Source organism: Leptinotarsa decemlineata, unplaced genomic scaffold (genome assembly GCF_025532065.1).
Source record: "Leptinotarsa decemlineata unplaced genomic scaffold, Ldec_3_MD MMD2_P_RNA_scaffold_9, whole genome shotgun sequence".
NCBI classification, from domain to species: Eukaryota; Metazoa; Arthropoda; class Insecta; order Coleoptera; family Chrysomelidae; genus Leptinotarsa; species Leptinotarsa decemlineata.
In genome coordinates, this window is record NW_027412536.1 from 18,106,870 (window position 1) to 18,126,828 (window position 19,959).

Sequence of the window (19,959 nt, forward strand, 5' to 3'; positions counted from 1 at the left end):
AAATGTTTCAAATATCAAATAAATTAGTACTTTTCTGCTCAAGACTCAATCGACTCACGTAGAATATTCAATGACCTAATATGTTTGAAAACATCATCCGTCGATCTTCGTGAATTGACTCAAACGTCTGTAACAATGGACGATATTTCAGCAATCATAAGCTTCAGGCATCATCATAGTTTGCTTCCGACCTCGGCAGCTTCTTCAATTGAATTTTGCTTACTTATACTAAAAACTGATCCCATTTGTCATATATCTTTTACATTCGAATTTATATTTCATATCAGTTATTCTTTCAATGTTCAAGTGTGCCTTTTCGATAATTTCACAAAATGTATCCTTGCATGTTTCAACGCTCTGAATTGTTCAATTCCATTTCATCCAAAATCTTTTAGTTTGAAACTGATTGAACTTCTCTACCGCTTGTTTGATATCCTCTAATCGTGATTATATTTGGAACAATTTACAATAAATGAACTAAACCCTGGTACGTTATTTTTGATTTGCGTTCTTCAATCGCAACATACTGGAGTTTTTTCCCAACACCAAACCGTTCTTTTAACACCTCGACACGTGTTTCGATCACCAAGTGATCATCTTCAAAGGAAAATCAAACTGAGCATACTTACAAAGCTATCCTCATTTATACCACAGATACCTGTTCTAGGTATTGAGTGTCTTAAATCAATTTTCACAATTTGCCTTATTTACTTGTCTTAAATAAATTTTACAAAGTGTCCTTATGGATGAATTTCACAATGTGTCGTTATGTATAAATTAATTTGAGACAAGTAGATAAGGAAAATTGTAAAATTAAATCAAGACACTCAAGAGGCAGGTACGTAAAACAGGTATCTATGGTATAAATAAGGATAACTTTGTAAGTATGCATAGTTTGATCTTCCTCTTGAAGATGATCACTTGGTGATCGAAACACGTGTCGAGGTGTTGAAATAACGGTTTGGTGTTGGGAAAAAACTCCAGTAATATTCACTCTATATTTTATTCAAGATGTGATTTCTCCTCAAGAAGTTTTTTTTAATATACTTAGAAGATTCGAACGTTTTAACAAAAATACTTTCAAGAAACACTGAACTTCTCCAGTTAAACGAAATTTCAGAGTGGAATCAATACGAGACAAATAAAAACCAAAATGTTTTTAAAAAACACTTCATTGTGAGATTTTTTCACTAAACAGTTTTACAAAACCGCAACACGTATTTCTCTATACAACAGCTTCTTCAAGCGTGTCTTTACTCTCTGAATAAGCTATTGAAAAGCGAAACACATGTTGCGTTTTTGTAAAACTGTTTAGTGAAAAAATCTCACAATGAAGTGTTTTTTGAAAACCAAAATGTACTATTTAGCTTGGCAGCGGTAGGATTAGTTTTATTTTGTGTTATAACATTACCTTGGTATTCGGGATTGAATAAGTGAAGTGAATTTCGACTGGTTTATTACATATTGAAGTGAATGGAACATTTAAACAAAGCACAACAAAATCAGTAAAAAATACAAACAAGTGATTAAAATGCTTCTAAATTAAATACTAATCTTTAAAAACACTTTTGGACTAACTGGTTCATAATAAAATATATAAATCGAAATCATTACTTGCATTTTTAGGACGAGTGTGTCAAGTCATTTCTGGAGTGAGTAACTTCAACAAAAACTGGTAACCAAAAGCATCAATTTGAAAAGCAGTACTCCAACTCCAATTTATAAGAAAAAATATTCTTTCATCAGGAATAATTACGCTGACGATTGCTGAATCGACGATTATCAACGACGATTTAAATTTATCGCAATAATCGGGAAAGAAAACCTGATTTTGTAACAAACATTGAAATCAGAAATTCAATGTTATGATAAATGTGATATGCGATGAATGAATGGAATAGAATGACTGAATTATTCATTTGAAAATGAGAAATTATATTAAATTCAAAAAATATTTTTTCATACTTGACACATCTCCCCCCACTTAGAAAAGCTGGCCTCCAGCTTCATAAATAAGGCACAATCATTTGGGTTTTGAAAAAAGCTGATCATTCAAAACAGAACAAAATAATTCATGAAATTGAAAGTTTCGGTCATGGAGTTCTCACGTGGCACCAAAAACTGAGTTCGGCACTGTTCACTTCAGTTCTGTCTGGGAAGTCTGCCACAGCTACATTCCACTAAGGTCGTAACGCCCTCTTGGTTGAATATTCCGTGAGCTGCAGTGTCATCAACATAGCAAACGAAAATGATACTACGGCACCCCATCCAGTGTTGTATGGGTGGACTGCCTGGTTGACCTTGGACCAATGAATTATTGTTCGACTGTCGATGCTGATTGCTTGCTCGGCTTAGTTTATCTGATGCGACGGTGGTTGAAGTGGCAACTACATCTACATTCCGGATTTATGACAACGGGTTGTTCGCCTAGTGCAACGTTGGTTGAAATGATGATTGGAACGGTAACTTCACTTCTCGCCTAATTTGATTATTTACAAATTGGCTGGTTATGGCTAACAGCTTACGTTGTTTATAACTCGTAATTCGAAGCCCAAATTCCTGGATGAAATTTGCTGAATCGGGGCCAGACTCTATTTTGGGATTGTTCGTCGAAGTGTGGTAATTGTTACTTCGATTTGACTAGTTTTCCAACGTTCTGGTGATAGTTTGCAGTCATTGTGACGGTAACTTTACCTTGTCCGAACTAATTGTGTTTGGACCAGGTACGTACATCTCAGCATCCGAGTCGGTCTATGGCTTAGGTCTGGTGTCCAGTTGTAGCAATGGAAACATTTTCAGGTAGGGGAAGTGTAGCTTTCTTGTGGAGTGCTTTCTTAAGACCTTGGGAATGATTTTTTTGCATGGTGGTTACTACTTGGATCAACTCTGATAGTGTGCCGTCTCTCCTCTTCATATTAGTGCCTCCGTGATGACCAAGGTTACATGAAACATAAATTTTTTTGCAGTAAGTACTAATAACAACTTATAATTCTTGTATATATAACAACAACGTAGTTTACTCAATTATTTGTTTCATTACATTAACGCAAGAAATTATTCTTGCGAATTTAGTTTTACATAATATTCTTCAGCTATCATTACAATTTAAATACTACATTTTAACATACGTTTAATCAGCATCCCTTACTTTTTATAAATCCACTTATACATGTGATGGATCTATATAATCTACATATATCCAAATTATATACCCCCTTTTTGTTTCTATCTTGCTATAAATACCTTGAGTGAAAAAATAACTTATCTTTAATAATAACCTAAACGAAACGATCACTGAGCTTAGCAATAATTTATTTTCGGAATAATTTAACTTTCAAAGTGACCTCCAATATTTCTCTTTTTGAATGAATATTCACCATCACAAAATATATTCTCCAACATCCAATTAGTGCAACTTCATTAAAAGCACTATTGTTATTTTTAATTTCTCACCTTGTTTTGTTATATCAAAATCTATGGGGATATCCTTCGACATTTATCACATGATTTCTAACGAACAACTCGATTCTGATACGCAATTACTCATCCCACTGGATCATCTTCCATAACTCCCTTATGAGCAAGACGAAATTATTAATGACTCATTCATTCATCATAACTTCATACATATATTCTTCACCTCACACGAACTCACAGGTAATCATAATTCCTTTATAACACGGTAACAAATATAGTTACCACATGAATAAAAAATAATAATCATGTTCATCATAACTTCATATATATTTCACCTTTACATAATACACACATGGTGGATCATCTCGCATAATTCCCTTCAGACAAAACTTTTGATATTAAAAAAAATTGATTATTTTCATTTCATATATACTTCAACCCACTTATCCTCGTTGTTATCATCATTCAATGTCAATCATCTCTTTTATGTTGGTTGCACCAATTCAACAACTCTTATATTTCAGTGACATTTATATTTTTAAAATTGAAGGACAAGAATTATTTTTGGAAAATAGATTATGGTTGTCTACCTCTTCATGTTTATAAAAAAAAAAATAAAACATTCCAAAAAAAAAAGAGATTAGAGCGATGGACCAGGAGCTACGAGTAGTGATAAAAAGTACTCTCCACTTGCCGAATAGTACGACAAATGGTTTGCTCTACGTCAGCAAGAAAGACGGAGGACTAAGAATACCGAGGTTAGAGCGGCTCCTAAGTTCAACAGCCCTAAAAGCTGGGTTGAAGTTTTGGAACAACCCCGGCCCAACAATGCGAGGTCTCGCCGCCGGATCCAGGTTGGAAATCCGTCTAAGTAACCTGGCGAAGGCGGCGCGGATCAACTGGTCGTAACTTCAGCATAAGGATCAGCTCTGAGAATCGAACCGTGTCGGGCTTGGCGAGGAAGTGGGTCGCGGCTGACGTGCCGGGCCTGTGCGAGGTAAAGTGTAATCGATTCACAGCATTGAATACGGATCTGAGTTCGGTCCCGTGCCTTGGCCTCCCGCGGAACCGTCTTGCTGCGAGGCCCCGGTGTCGCCCGCAAGGGAGGCCCGGGTGTCCTACTCGGCCACCGGGAGAATACGACTGTCTAATTAAAACAAAGAATTGCGGTGGCCCCAGCGGGTGATGACGCAATGTGATTTCTGCCCAGTGCTCTGAATGTCAACATGAAGAAATTCAAGCAAGCGCGGAAGTAACTATGACTCCCTTATGAACCAGCCTGTCACTCAGCCTCCTTGGCCGGATGGCATTTTGGACGGGTCCGCAAAAGGTCATGGCAATTGCGGCATACTGGTAGCTGATGGGCCCCCAGGGGTGGCTTAAAACCTCTACCCCCTGCTTGAGCAGTGCCACTCGGGAAAAGGCTCTGAGTCCTTTCCTAGGGGGGCCTCCAAGACGACACTGGAGACTAGAGTGGAAAGGAAAAGAGCTAGGGGGCCTAGCAAGCCCCCTAGTGAAAATCTCCGGCTCCAAATGATAATTTAGTAGCCTCGGATGCGTGTGCTGGCTCCGCTCCCCTCCCAGCACACGTAAGACAGGGGGAGCAACCCGATGACGACAACGACCCCGAAAATGGACATGAGCTGGAGATGGATAGGTTATTAAGAGAAATATGGGAGAGTATGGGCTATCCAATACCGGTAGCCCAGAACTACACAGAAAGGTCCTGCACCTTATGTCTCCTCGCGGGCAGGAACCTCCTGTCATTGTCTCTGGCGGAAGAAGAACGGCACTGTCGGGATTGGCACCCCGACAGAGAAATAAAATTTATATGCACAAAATGCCGTAAACTATACAAAAACAGACACGCCAGCCGGTGCCATCTACCTAAATGCACCGGGCCGAAGCCGATTGTAGCCGACGGGCAGCGGTGTGGCATTTGCAATTCGGTCTTCGCGACAGACATGGGACTCTCCCAACATATACGGCACAGGAATCCTGACGCCAGAAATGAAGCGAGAATCGCTAGTGCCTCATACTATCAGCCTCCTCGGCCAAGGCATAACCAGGTCTTTACCGAGGATGAAATTCGCACTATGCTGGAGTGCGAAGTGAGGTTCTATGGCGACAGGCTTATTGCTTTTAACATGGGGCCCTACATACCTACAAAGTCCAATACACAACTTAGGCATAAAAGAGCTGATATAAAATATAAAGCAAGGAGGGACCAATATCTTATCGAGCATAATCTCCCTCCTTTAGCCGCAGGGCGCCAAGAAAACCTCGACGAAATCGAGGAAACAATGAATCTGTCCGACAGTCCAGCCCGCGGGCTGGCGGATCCACTCCTGACGTAAGAAAGATGGAAAGTGTGGCTCTAAGGCTTTATTAATAAACCTTTCATCACTGTAGCGGACCTCCAGCTCCTCCTCCTCTCTTCTAGTGTCCAGCCGCCCTCAAGCACTTTTCTCGGCTAAGGAGCTCTAGGCTCAGCCGATTTAAGTCTAGCTTGGTTGCGGACTTCAGGGTGCTGGTGCCTCTCATGAGTCGCGAGCCCCCTTTGGGCAGGGAAGATTCTTGGGCAACTGGCGCAGGGAAAATCCCCTTGTTCCACTGGGACTATTCCAGTTCTTAAATTCCTTGTTGCAGCCTCGGCATTTCCAGACAAATTTACAGGTCAGGTGGTCGGTATCCATGTGCTGCTGTACTTGCTTGGCTGTCTGGAGGAACTTAATTCCTTCAGACTGCCTGCATGTTATGCAGTCGTGTTGGCCCTCCACCGGGAATAGGAGAGTTATTCTCTCGTTGTTATGTGTGGGAGGTGCTGTGGGCATGGCCTCAGGTGTTTGGGCCACATCCCAAACACCTGCAGGAATTAAGTTCCTCCAGACAGCCAAGCAAGTAGAGCAGCACATGGATACCGACCACCCGACCTGTAAATTTGTCTGGAAATGCCGAGGCTGCAACAAGGAATTTAAGAACTGGCAAGGCGTTAATATCCATCAACACTACTGTAATGGAATAGTCCCAGTGGAATAAGGGGATTTGCCCTGCGCCAGTTGCCCAAGAATCTTCCCTGCCCAAAGGGGGCTCGCGACTCATGAGGGGCACGAGCACCCTGAAGTCCGCAACCAAGCTAGACTTAAATCGGCTGAGCCTAGAGCTCCTAAGCCGAGAAAAGTGCTTGAGGGCGGCTGGACACTAGAAGAGATCAGGCTACTGGAGGAGCTGGAGGTCCGCTACAGTGATGAAAGGTTTATTAATAAAGCCTTAGAGCCACACTTTCCCGGCAAAACCAATAAGCAAATCAGCTCTAAACGATCTGATTTGCGGCGCAGACAAGTCAGGCGGGCAGAGGCATAAAATCCACGAGAGCCCACCTTTCACGAACTTACGGGTGACGAATGGGCAATCTCTGACTCGGAGTCTGACTCTGGTTCAGAGGAAAACGACTCGAACTCGACAAACAATCCAGATGAGACATTCAACACTAAATTTGACAACGGGATATTGAAAATATTCCGACCGGTTCCTGAAGTTCTTGACGGAGAAGAGGATGAGGTGACTTGGCGGAGAACACTGGCCACTTCGGTGGTCAGCAGTTACCACAAGTTGAAGAACAAGCTGAAAGGAAAGGAGTATCCGGATCTAGCGCTGCGATTGGTATCAATCGCAGAAAGCATAGTGAGGGACCCAGCCCGCATACCTGAAACTTGTTCGGAAAGCCTCGAGCAGGCAGCTGAAAAACTGACTGACCTCATGACCAGAGAAAAGCCTGCCGAACGGCAGGGAATTCCTGGAAAGAACCAAAAGGAGGGAAAACGAGCTTTTAGCAATAGAAGGACGAGCCGAAGAAAGCGCAACTTTGAAAGAGTACGGCACCTTGCCGAGAAAGACATGAAGCGTCTAGCGGATCCGATCGTCAAGGATGAGTTGTACGACCTCGAACAGCCTAGAACCTCCCTACCTAAAACGGAGGACATTGAGTCGCTTTACAGCACTCTTTGGAGTAATAGGGAACAAACAACGTTCACGGGCAGTTGGGGAAGAAAACTTGATGCGCTGAGGGGAGTCACTGTGATCCCGCCGATTGAGATTGCCAAAATCCGTGCGAGATACAGAAGGCTAAAAGCAAAGACCGCTGCTGGGCCCGATGGGGTGGAGAAGTCGGACATCTCTGAAAAGGCCTTAACCATAATGACCTTACAGTTTAATGGCTGCCTTGCCGCAGGCTACTACCCAAAGAGCTGGAAAATAAACCAGACGGCGCTTATACCTAAATGTGGAAAGGATCCGTTGTTGATAGCCAACTGGCAACCAATAACGATCAGTTCAGTTATTAGTGGATTGTTCTCCGGAACAACAGACGAAAGCTTGAGGAACCACGTAGAGTTCAGCTACCGTCAGAAAGGTTTTACCAGCGAAGCCGGTACAGCTAACAACGTGGTCATCCTGCAAAAAGTACTAGCAGTTATGAAAAAGGAAGAAGGCGGGGTATGTTCATTATTGGACATATCTAAAGCCTTCGATACGGTACCTCACGAGGCTATCGTGCCGGCCGGCACTAGGCTGGGAGTTCCTTCTTACATAGCTAGTTACATCGCTCGCAATTATGAAGGCTGCAAAACAGTAATAAAAGGCTGTGATGGGAACGTAGATCTAGAACTCCTACGTGGGGTCAGACAAGGAGACCCGATGTCTCCATTCCTGTTCAATGCGGTCGTGGATCCGCTGCTGACGTTCCTCGATAATCGGGGGATGGAATTGCCATAGGCGACAAGGACGTCTCTGTTCTGGCTTTTGCGGACGACTTGACTCTGGTCAACAAGTCCGTCAAAGGAACCGAAGACGACATACTAACAACTGTCGATTATTTCAAGTCGCTAGGCATGAACCTTTCCATCTCCAAGTGCTGCTCGTTTAAGATCAGAGCATTGCGCAAGACTTGGACGATAGAAAACCCCGAGCTTAAGATCAGAGGCGTGAACGTTGAATATGCGGGTCCCGACAAGGGTAACCGATATCTTGGTATTGACTTTACTCCCTGGAAAGGGAGTATCTCCGGGGGCGACTCTCTCCGAAGACTAGTTGACTGTATTAGTAGGACAGCGGGCGTAAAAACCTTAAAGCTTATGCAGAAACTAGAGTTAATCAAGAAATACCTTCAATCGATGGCGGCGGATGATGAGATTCGTCAAATCATCCGTAGGATCTTTCATCTAGCGGACAGCCTTACCGATTACTTCGTTTATACTCGAACTAGAGACGGCGGCCTGGGTTTACCAAGGTTAGAGACTACAATACAGCTTGCTGTATTGAGAAGGCATATCTCGATGACGGAGTCGAAAGATGAAGTTGTCAGGAGAATTGCCGAGAGTCCAGACCAGGTAAATATCGCCGTAAAGGCGGCCCGCAACCTAGAGTCCAGCTACCCGATAATATTAAGGAATATCAAGCCATAAGGGATCGACTACTCTAGGCGGAATTTACCAAATGGAAGAGTCTTAGCTCCGAAGGGGTAGGCGTTCTATATTACCGGGATAACATCTGCTCGCACAAATGGTTGAGTCGCCGAGATTTACTCAGGGAAAGTAGGCGGATTAATGCAATTCGTCCACGGACCAACACATTTGGAAACCGAACATCGTTGGCGAGAGCTGGGTATGAGGGGCCCACTGAATGTAGACATTGCAGGTTAAGGCCTGAATCCCTAAGCCACGTCTTAGGAGGATGTCCTCGCTGGAAAGACCGGGTGATACATCGACACAATGAAATTCAAAACATTGTGGAGTCGGAAATCACCAAGAGTTATCCAGAATCGAGGATATTGTGCGAGCCCACGCTCCAAACGGTCGCAGGGGAAAGGCGAAAACCGGATCTGGTCATAAAAAAACGGGAAAGGGTCTTCATAGTCGATGTTGCAGTCTGCTATGAGGATGGAGCCTCACTTAAAGCGATCACGGAGGTAAAGCGAACCAAGTATGAGGAGGTGAAGGAAGCGGCACTTGGAGAGATGGGTGGCCGGTCAGTCGAGATAATTCCCTTCGCCGTTGGCGCAAGAGGAATAGTACCAATATTTACGGTCAATGCACTTAGGAAACTTGGCATTTATGACAGGTCCCTAATGATGACAATTCAGATGGTGGCACTGCGAGCATCTATCAGCTTGGCTTGCGAATCCGTGGAGACGGATCATCTTCAAGAGGCAGAAGAACAGGTAAATTCCTGTTCTCTGCTAGTTATCTTCCGACAGTACAAATCACTTCTTTTCTCCACATAAATTTTCTCAGTCCAAGGCCGTAATAGTAGGCTGTAAAACGCTGGAAATGTTTGTGGGAAGAGGCATGGCAACAATCTTGAATTCTTACATCGCGCGTCTAACATCGACGGCCAAACATCTACAGGCATTGTCTCCACGACGCGCGACAGCTAGAGTCGCTGAAGGAGACACCTCTGAAGATCGGGCTAGGCGATGGCCTCATCCCCGTAGATGACACTAGCCAAATGCCTCGTCATCTAATTATTGACGCTCATGAATGAATCAACGACATTCCTAAGCTCCTGTGGGCCGCCAGGAAAAGGTGGCCTGACAAAGAGATCGCCATACACCCAGTTATATTGGGAGCAGGCAGGGTGTGCCTCGTTCGAACAACATAGTAGAAGAGTCGCTCCAGTTCTCAAGAGGCCTGATGTCTAGCTAGCGTACACTCGGTGCTGAAGTGGATCTCGACCATTCATGCCGAATTTGACAAAAAGGTGTGGCGTAATCAACGCCGATAGTGAAAATTGCGCGAATGCGTAGTGCGACCCGTCGAATGTCCCATGGATGGCCGCCCCCCCCCCCACGTATTCAGCTGTGGTGGCATTTCCACTTCACTCGATGCGACATCAACCCATATATTTCAATATTTTAACCATGTTAACCTGTCCTATGTGTTATTATTCTAACATCTAGACCCTTTTGTCGCCTATTCCTCTATTGGAGTAACGGTTTATATTATATACTTCCTACTACTCGACTACTTATGTATACTTTTTTCTATCACAAGTTGATTGTGGCGCAGTGGCTCATCTTGTTCACTTTCATATTATTGTAAACTGTTGGGAACCCATAATAACGAGTACATGTATTTATATTGAATAAATATTTTGAATAGCCAAATGTCTCGTCATCTAATTAGTGACCCGCGGAACCGTCTTGCTGCGAGGCCCCGGTGTCGCCCGCAAGGGAGACCCGGGTGTCCTATTCGGCCACCGGGGGCATCCGACTGTCTAATTAAAACAAAGCATTGCGATGGTTCCAGCGGGTGATGACGCAATGTGATTTCTGCCCAGTGCTCTGAATGTCAACGTGAAGAAATTCACGGGAGTAACTATGACTCTAGGAAGAAAGTACCCTGGGGGTACATGGGAATTTCTGAAGGATGCCTCGTCATCTCATCAGTGACGTTGGGCGTTCGGGAAAGTCCACTACTCGTAGGTCGGGAGGGATGGCACTGTAGTTCGGGGGAGCAGCTTCAGAGTAACCAAGCCGAGTACGTGCAAAAGCCTTCAGGGCCAGGATATAACTCCAAAGGATTAGGCGTATTAATCCGGGTTCCGACCGAGTGAAACTCCAATGAGCAAACTCCACTGAAATCCGGTGTGTAAGACTAGGTACCCGGAGGGGACGAACCCTCAGCTGAAGGTGGCGAAGTGAGACCCTGAGGCCGTTGCGGATGGGTATCACCTAGCAAAAGTCTCTTTTCGGCAAGTCGACTGGCACCTTCCCGAGGTACTCCGTGGTAACTCTCTCTTCTGCTTGCAGATTAGAAGAGGCTAACGTCAGCGTTGAAGGGATATGCTCACCAAATCCCGAAAACCGGGGCAGAAGCAAGGCACCAATAAAACTAGTCAGCATACCCTCAAAAAGAAAGGTGATGGCAGGAGTGGCGTCCTGACCATAATTGCTTCAAGATCCGAAGAGCATGCACTCCGGATTAGCGATGGAGATCTGATAAATCGACCATATAAGAACTAAAACCGGAGTCAAGCAAAAGATTCCCTCAAAAGAGAGGAATATGTCGTAAAGTCATAGACAAATAAAAACCAGAAACACCGCAACTGGTAAGAAGGGTACAACGGCGAAAGCAACAAGACTCTCTTACGGGGGAATCTAGTTAGAGCTTTCGGTGCAGACCACACGGCCCCGTCACTCAGTGACGATATGGTCACTTCACAGAGGAGGACTTGAATACCGGAGTTGCTGGGAAGGAAACTCCCCAAATATGAGTACCGGGGAGATTAAGCCCTCCGAAGAGTGGCCATGGGGTCGTCATCCCAAAAGTGACGATATGGTCATCTCGACAAGTGAGGACTTAACAAACCGGGATTGATGATGCGTTGCGGTTCGGTTGCTTGCATGAGCACCGGACCGCTTTTGCGTTAATCAAATAAATAGTAGCCAAAGCAGAACTGGCAAGAAGGGTAGACGGCGGAAGCAACCGGACACTCGTAAGGGAGAGCCCAGGTAAAGCTACCGGTGCAGACCACACGGCGTCTACCCAAAAACTACCAGCCAACCACCCGACCCCAGAACTGGGCAAAGGGCGTCGACTGATAGAACAAGATGTGTGGTAGAGGTGGCTCGTGCGAGCCCTCGACGTTCACTCATTAAACGGTGGGAGGGAAACTTCCCAGACATGAGTACCGGGGTAGCTATGTCTCTTCACAAAAGACCGCCACAGGATTCGTCATCTCATTAGTGACGATGTGGTAGTCTTGAAGAGACTAGTACCTGGAGTATCTATGACTCTCCGGAAGAGGCAGCCATAGAGTCGTCATCTCATTAGTGACGATGTGGTTGCCTTGGAAAGTCTAGTACTCGAGCTGGGGACAGATGATGCTTAAGCGGTTCGGATGCTCGAAAGAGCACCGGGCCGCTTTTTGCGTTAAAGCTTTCGAAAGAAGGCGGCGATGAGAGCGGTTCGGTGTCTCAATTGAGACGCCGGGCCGCTTTTTTCGTTAAAAACTTTCAAAGAAAGTGGCTAGGAAGAGTATGTTGGCGGGTGAGAGCCGTCGACTGCCTCCTCGCAAAAGTCTCTCCGGCAGTGTCGTATGGTACCCCAACGGGGGATCGTGAGGGGGATATTCGCCGCGCAAAGCAGAGTGAATAGACAATACCAACGGCAAAATAACAACGACCGTGCTAAGCTCGAGAAGCCCGACCAAATTGCGATTAGCCCGCTACGAGCAGGTAGCAGAAACGGAAGGGACGTCATGAGCAAGGCCAACTATATCTTGCCACAAGGTATAGGGAACAGTGCCATTAGTTGAAACAACTATTTGCCCCGTCGTGGCAATCTCGAACTCAAATGTGCACGGACATTGACGGTGGCAGGAGTGCTAGCCGTGAGGCGCACCCAGAGGCATGCCGAACAAAGTCCTAAAATCCTGGGCAGAGGTAAAGCAAAATCGAACTTTCGGCATAAACCTCTATAATTGCTATGGCAAGTTAGTACGATAAAAAGGAAAACTTGACCATCATTACCTCCAGAACCGAAAATGATATAAATGCATTAACACGGTAGGTGGCGTAAAGGCACCTTGCAACTAGGAGCCACGCTTTGAAATCTTGAACTCGCCAGTAACACCAGATCCGGCACCTATCGCCAGCGATGCTGGTTGGCGGTGGAAATGGCTAAACAACTAGAGCCATACAAGCAGAAAACTAGTGCATATGGTGATGGATACGCTCGAGAGAAAAAGTCCGCGTTTATCGTTGGGGCGCAGTCGGCAAATAACATCAATATGCTGACCATCGAGTGTGATCCTCCCAGGGATGTGGCCCAAACACCTGAGGCCATGCCCGCAGCACCTCCCACATACAACAACGAGAGAATAACTCTCCTATTCCCGGTGGAGGGCCAACACGACTGCATAACATGCAGGCAGTCTGAAGCAGTTAAACTCCTCCAGGCAGCCAAGCAAGTAGAGCAGCACATGGATACCGACCACCCGACCTGCAAATTTGTCTGGAAATGCCGAGGCTGCACTAAGGAATTCAAGAACTGGCAAGGCGTTAATATTCACCAACACTACTGTAGTGGAATAGTCCCAGTGGAACAAGGGGATTTTCCCTGCGCCAGTTGCCCAAGAATCTTCTCTGCCCAAAGGGGGCTCGCGACTCACGAGAGGCACGAGCACCCTGAAGTCCGCAACCAAGCTAGACTTAAATCGGCTGAGCCTAGAGCTCCTAAGCCGAGAAAAGTGCTTGAGGGCGGCTGGACACTAGAAGAGATCAGGCTACTGGAGGAGCTGGAGGTCCGCTACAGTGATGAAAGGTATATTAATAAAGCCTTAGAGCCACATTTTCCCGGCAAAACCAATAAGCAAATCAGCTCTAAAAGATCTGATTTGCGGCGAAGACAAGTCAGGCGGGAAGAGGCGGAAAATCCACGAGAGCCCATCCTTCACGAACTTACTGGTGACGAATGGGCGACCTCTGACTCGGAGTCTGACTCTGACTTAGAGGATGACAATAACTCGAACTCGACAAATATACCGGATGAGACTTACAACACTAATTGCGACAACGGAATATTAAAAATATTCCGACCGATGCCTGAAGTTCCTGACGGAGAAGAGGACGAGGTGACTTGGCGGAGAACACTGGCCACTTCGGTGGTCAGCAGTTACCACAAGTTGAAGAACAAGCTAAAAGGTAGGGAGTATCCGGATCTAGCAGAGAAAAGCCTGCCGAACGACAGGAAATTCCTGGAAAGAACCAAAAGGAGGGAAAACGAGCTTCTAGCAATAGAAGGACGAGCCGAAGAAAGCGCAACTTTGAAAAAGTGCAGCACCTTTCCGAGAAAGACATGAAGCGTTTAGCGGATCTGATCGTCAAGGATGAGTTGTACGACCTTGAACAGCCTAGAACCTCCCTACCTAAAACGGAGGACATTGAGTCGCTTTACAGCACTCTCTGGAGCAATAGGGAACAAACAACGTTCCCGGGCAGTTGGGGGAAAAAAGTTGATGCGCTGAGGGGAGTGACTGTGATCCCGCCGATTGAGATCGCCAAAATCCGTGCGAGATACAAAAGGCTAAAAGCAAAGACCGCTGCCGGACCCGATAGGGTGGAGAAGTCGGATATCTCCGAGAAGGCCCAAATCATCATGACCTTACTGTTTAACTGCTGCCTTACCGCAGGCTACTACCCAAAGAGCTGGAAAATAAACCGGACGGAGCTAATACCTAAATGTGGAAAGGATCCGTTATTGACAGCCAACTGGCGACCACTAACGATCGGCTCGGTTATTAGTCGATTGTTCTCCGGAACAATAGACGAAAGCTTGAGGAACCACGTAGAGTTCAGCTACCGTCAAAAAGGTTTTACCAGCGAAGCGGGTACAGCTAACAACGTGGCCATTCGGCAAAAAGTGCTAGCAGTTATGAAGAAGGAAGAAGGCGGGGTATGTTCATTATTGGACATATCTAAAGCCTTCCATACGGTACCTCACGAGGCTATCGTGCCGGACGTCACTAGGCTGGGAGTTCCTTCTTACATAGCTAGTTACATCGCTCGCAGTTATGAAGGCTGCAAAACAGTAATAAAAGGCTGTGATGGGAACGTAGACCTAGAACTCCTACGTGGGGTCAAACAAGCAGACCCGATGTCTCCATTCCTGTTTAATGCGGTCGTGGATCCGCTGCTGACGTTCCTCGATAATCGGGGGGAAGGAATTGCCATAGGCGACAAGAAAGTCTCTGTTCTGGCCTTTGCGGACGACTTGACTCTGGTCAACAAGTCCGTTAAAGAAGCCGAAGACGACATATTAACAACTGTCGATTATTTCAAGTCGCTAGGCATGAACCTTTCCATCTCCAAGTGCTGCTCGTTTAAGATCAGAGCACTACGCAAGACTTGGACGATAGAAAACCCCGAGCTTAAGATCAGAGGCGAGAACGTCGAATACGCGGTCCCCGACAAGAGTTTCCGATATCTTGGTATTGACTTTACTCCCTGGAAAGGGAGTATCTCCGGGGGCGACTCTCTCCGGAGACTAGTTGACTGTATTAGTAGGACAGCGGGCGTAAAAACCTTAAAGCCTATGCAGAAACTGGAGTTGATCAAAAAGTACATCTATCCGAAGTATAGGTATGCGTTGTCCCTAGATGTGCCAACAAAAACGGCACTCAAACAGGCGGATGATGAGATTCGCCAAATCATCCGTAGGATTTTTCATCTAGCGGACAGCCTTACCAACTACTTCGTGTACACTCGAGACGGGGGCCTGGGTTTACCAAGGTTAGAGGCTACAATACAGCTTGCTGTATTGAGAAGGCATATCTCGATGACGGAATCGAAAGACGAAGTTGTCAGGAGAATTGCCGAGAGTCCAGACCAGGTAAATATCGCCGTAAAGGCGGCCCGCAACCTTAGAGTCCAGCTACCCGATAATATTAAGGAATGTCAAGCCATAAGGGATCGACTACTCCAGGCGGAATTTACCAAATGGAAGAGTCTTAGCTCCCAAGGGGTAGGCGTTCTATATTACCGGGATAACATCTGCTCGCACAAATGGTTGAGTCGCCGGGATTTACTCAGGGAAAGTAGGCGGATTAATGCAATTCGTCTACGGACCAACACATTTGGAAACCGAACATCGTTAGCGAGAGCTTGGTATGAGGGGCCCATCGAATGCAGACATTGCAGGTTAAGGCCTGAATCCCTAAGCCACGTCTTAGAAAGATGTCCTCGCTGGAAAGACCGGGTGATACATCGACACAATGAAATTCAAAACATTGTGAAGTCGGAAGTCACCAAGAGTTATCCAGACTCGAGGATATTGTGCGAGCCCACGCTCCAAACGGTCGCAGGGGAAAGGCGAAAACCGGACCTGGTCATAAAAAACCGGGAAAGGGTCTTCATAGTCGATGTTGCAGTCTGCTATGAGGATGGTGCCTCACTTAAAGCGATCGCGGAGGTAAAGCGGAACAAGTATGAGGAGGTGAAGGAAGCGGCACTTGAAGAAATGGGTGGCCGGTCAGTCGAGGTAATTCCCTTCGTCGTTGGCGCAAGAGGAATAGTACCAAGATGCACGGTCAATGCTCTTAGGAAACTTGGCATTTATGACAAGTCCCTAGTGATAACAATTTCGATGGTGGCACTACGAGCATCTATCAACTTGGCATGCGATTTCGTGGGGACGGATCCCCTCCATGAGGCAGAAGATCAGGTAAGACGCAACACCTAACACGACAAATCATGTTCCATAGTGGGTATGGAACAATCTAACGCTGCTCTTCTCTTTCTCTGATAATTTTCTTCCGACAGTAACAAACCACTTCTTTTCACCACATGAATTTTTCTCTGCTCAGGGCCGAACCAGTAGGCTTTAAAACGCTGGAAATGTTCGTGGGAGGGGACATGGCTAAAATCTTGAAATCTATATCGCGCGTCTAACATCGACGGCCGAACACCTGCAGGCATTGTCTCCACGACGCGCGACAGCTCAAGTCGCTGAAGGAGACACCTCTAAAGATCGGGCTAGGCGATGGCCACATCCCCGCGGATGACACACTAGCCAAATGCCTCGTCATCTAATCAGTGACGCGCATGAATGGATTAACGAGATTCCCACTGTCCCTACCCACTATCTAGAGAAACCACTGCCAAGGGAACGGGCTTGGAAAAATTAGCGGGGAAAGAAGACCCTGTCATCCCATTAGTGACGATATGGTCATCTCGTAGAGTGAGGACTTAATAAGCCGGGGTTGATGATACTTTGCGGTTCGGTTGCTTGCATGAGCACCGGACCGCTTTTGCGTTAATCAAAAACAAAGCAGCCAAAGCAGAACTGGCAAAAACACTCGTAAGGGAGAGCCCAGCTTGAGCTACGGTGCAGACCACACAGCGTCTACCCAAAAACTACCAGCCAACCACCCGATCCCAGAACTGGACAAAGTGCGTCGACTGGTAGAATAAGATGTGTGGTAGAGGTGGCTCGAGTGAGCCCTCGACGTTCACTCATCAAACGGTGGGAAGGGAACTTTCCAGACATGAGTACCGGGGTAGCTGTCTCTCTACAAAAGACAGCCACAAGACTCGTCATCTCATTAGTGAAGTTGTGGTAGTCTTGAAGAGTCTAGTACCCGGAGTATCTAGGACTCTCCGAAAAAGGCAGCCATAGAGTCGTCATCTCATTAGTGACGATGTGGCTACCTTGGAAAGTGTAGTACTCGAGCTGGGGACAGATGATGCTTTAAGCGGTTCGGTTGCTCGAAAGAGCTCCGGGCCGCTTTTTGCGTTAAAGCTTTCGAAAGAAGGTGGCGATAGAGAGCCCTCGTCTCATTTGAGACACCGGGCCGCTTTTTGCGTTAAAACTTTCAAACGAAGGTGGCGAGGAAGAGTATATTGGCGGGTGAGAGCCGTCGGTTGCCTCCTCGCTAAAGTTTGTCTCCGGCAGTGTCGTGTGGTACCCCAACGGCGGATCGATAGGGGATTATTCGCCACGTGAAGCAGAGTGAATAGACAATACCAACGGCAAAATAACAACGACCATGCTGAGCTCGAAAAGCCCGACCAAATTGCGTTTAGCCCGCGATTAGCAGGTAGCAGAAACGGAAGGGACGTCATGAGCAAGGCCAAATATATCTTGTCACAAGGTATAGGGAATAGTGCCATTAGTTGGAATAACCATTTGCCCCGTCGTGGCAATCTCGAACTCAAATGTGCACGTACATTGACGGCGGCAGGAATGCTAGCCGTAAGGCGCACCCAGAGGCATGCCGCACAAAGTCCTAAAACCCTGGGCAGAAGTAAAGCAAATTCGAAATTTTCGGCATAAGCCTCTATAATTGCTATGGCAAGTTAGTACGATAAAAAGGAAAACCTGGCCATCATTGCCTCTAGAACCGGAAATGATATAAATGCATCAAACACGGAAGGTGGCGTAGTGGCACCTTGCAACTAGGAGCCACGCTTTGAAATCTTGAACTAGCCAGTAACATCAAATATGGCACACATCGCCAGCGATGCTGGTTGGCGGTGGAGATGGCTAAACAACTAGAGTCATATAAGCAGAAAAACGTTGTGCATTATGGTGATGGATACGCTCGAGAGAAATAGTCCGGGTTTATCCCTCCGATCGGATTACCCGGAGGGGGGGAGACTCTACAGCGGTTATCGTTGGGGCGCAGTCGGCAAACAACATCAATACGCTGACCATCGAGTGTGATCCTCCCAGAAATGTGGCCCAAACACCTGAGGCCATGCCCACAGCACCTCCCACACATAACAACGAGAGAATAACTCTCCTATTCCCGGTGGAGGGCCAACACGACTGCATAACATGCAGGCAGTCTGGAGGAATTAAGTTCCTCCAGACAGCCAAGCAAGTAGAGCAGCACATGGATACCGACCACCCGACCTGTAAATTTGTTTGGAAATGCCGAGGCTGCAACAACGAATTCAAGAACTAGCAAGGCGTTAATATCCATCAACACTACTGTAGTGGAATAGTCCCAGTGGAACAAGGGGATTTTCTCTGCGCTAGTTCCCCAAGAATCTTCTCTGCCCAAAGGGGGCTCGCGACTCATGAGAGGCACGAGCACCCTGAAGTCCGCAACCAGGCTAGACTTAAAATCGGCTGAGCCTAGAGCTCTTAAGTCGAGAAAAGTGCTTGAGGGCGGCTGGACACTAGAAGAGTTCGGGCTACTGGAGGAGCTGGAGGTCCACTACAGTGATGAAAGGTTTATTAAAAGCTTTAGAGCCACACTTTCGGAGTCTGACTCTGGTTCAGAGGAAAACGACTCGAACTCGACAAACAACCCAGATGAGACATTTAACACTGACTGTGACAATGGGATATTTAAAATATTCCGACCGGTGCCTGGAGTTCTTGACGGAGAAGAGGATGAGGTGACTTGGCGGAGAACACTGGCCACTTCGGTGGTCAGCAGTTACCGCAAGTTAAAGAAACAAGCTTGAGAAACCACGTAGAGTTCAGCTACCGTCAGAAAGGTTTTACCAGCAAAGCCGGTACAGCTAACAACGTGGCCATCCTGCAAAAAGTACTAGCAATTATGAAGAAGGAAGAAGGCGGGGTATGTTCATTATTGGACATATCTAAAGCCTTCGATACGGTACCTCACGAGGCTATCGTGCCGGCCGTCACTAGGCTGGGAGTTCCTTCTTACATAGCTAGTTACATCGCTCGCAGTTATGAAGGCTGCAAAACAGTAATAAAAGGCTGTGATGGGAACGTAGATCTAGAACTCCTACGTGGGGTCAGACAAGGAGACCCGATGTCTCCATTCCTGTTCAATGCGGTCGTGGATCCGCTGCTGACGTTCCTCGATAATCGGGGGTAAGGAATTGCCATAGGCGACAAGGACGTCTCTGTTCTGGCTTTTGCGGACGGCTTGACTCTGGTCAACAAGTCCGTCAAAGAAGCCGAAGATGACATACCAACAACTGTCGATTAGTTCAAGTCGCTGGGCATGAACATTTCCATCTCCAAGTGCTGCACGTTTAAGATCAGAGCATTGCGCAAGACT

The 19,959-nt window shown here is 46.4% G+C and overlaps 2 protein-coding genes across 2 annotated transcripts in view; both read left to right on the forward strand.

Moving 5' to 3' along the window:
• The window catches only part of LOC141480569 (uncharacterized), a 220,592-nt gene that overhangs the window by 150,247 nt on the left and 50,386 nt on the right, over positions 1-19,959 (forward strand). The gene's annotated exons all lie outside the window — the stretch shown is intronic.
• LOC141480428 (uncharacterized) lies at positions 4,066-10,074 on the forward strand. The gene is made up of 6 exons (XM_074170364.1): positions 4,066-4,271; positions 6,504-6,774; positions 6,844-8,089; positions 8,191-8,804; positions 9,209-9,634; positions 9,976-10,074. The coding sequence occupies exons 1-6, from the start codon at positions 4,066-4,068 to the stop codon at positions 10,072-10,074; spliced, it is 2,862 nt and encodes a 953-aa protein (XP_074026465.1).

Coding starts and splice junctions, on each gene's coding strand:
- LOC141480428 (XM_074170364.1), top strand. CDS start 4,066: ATGGACCAGGAGCTACGAGTAGTGATAAAAAGTACTCTCCACTTGCCG. Junction 8,805..9,208: donor TTGCCGAGAGTCCAGACCAG/GTAAATATCGCC, acceptor AACATTGTGGAG/TCGGAAATCACCAAGAGTTA. Junction 9,635..9,975: donor TTCAAGAGGCAGAAGAACAG/GTAAATTCCTGT, acceptor GACATTCCTAAG/CTCCTGTGGGCCGCCAGGAA.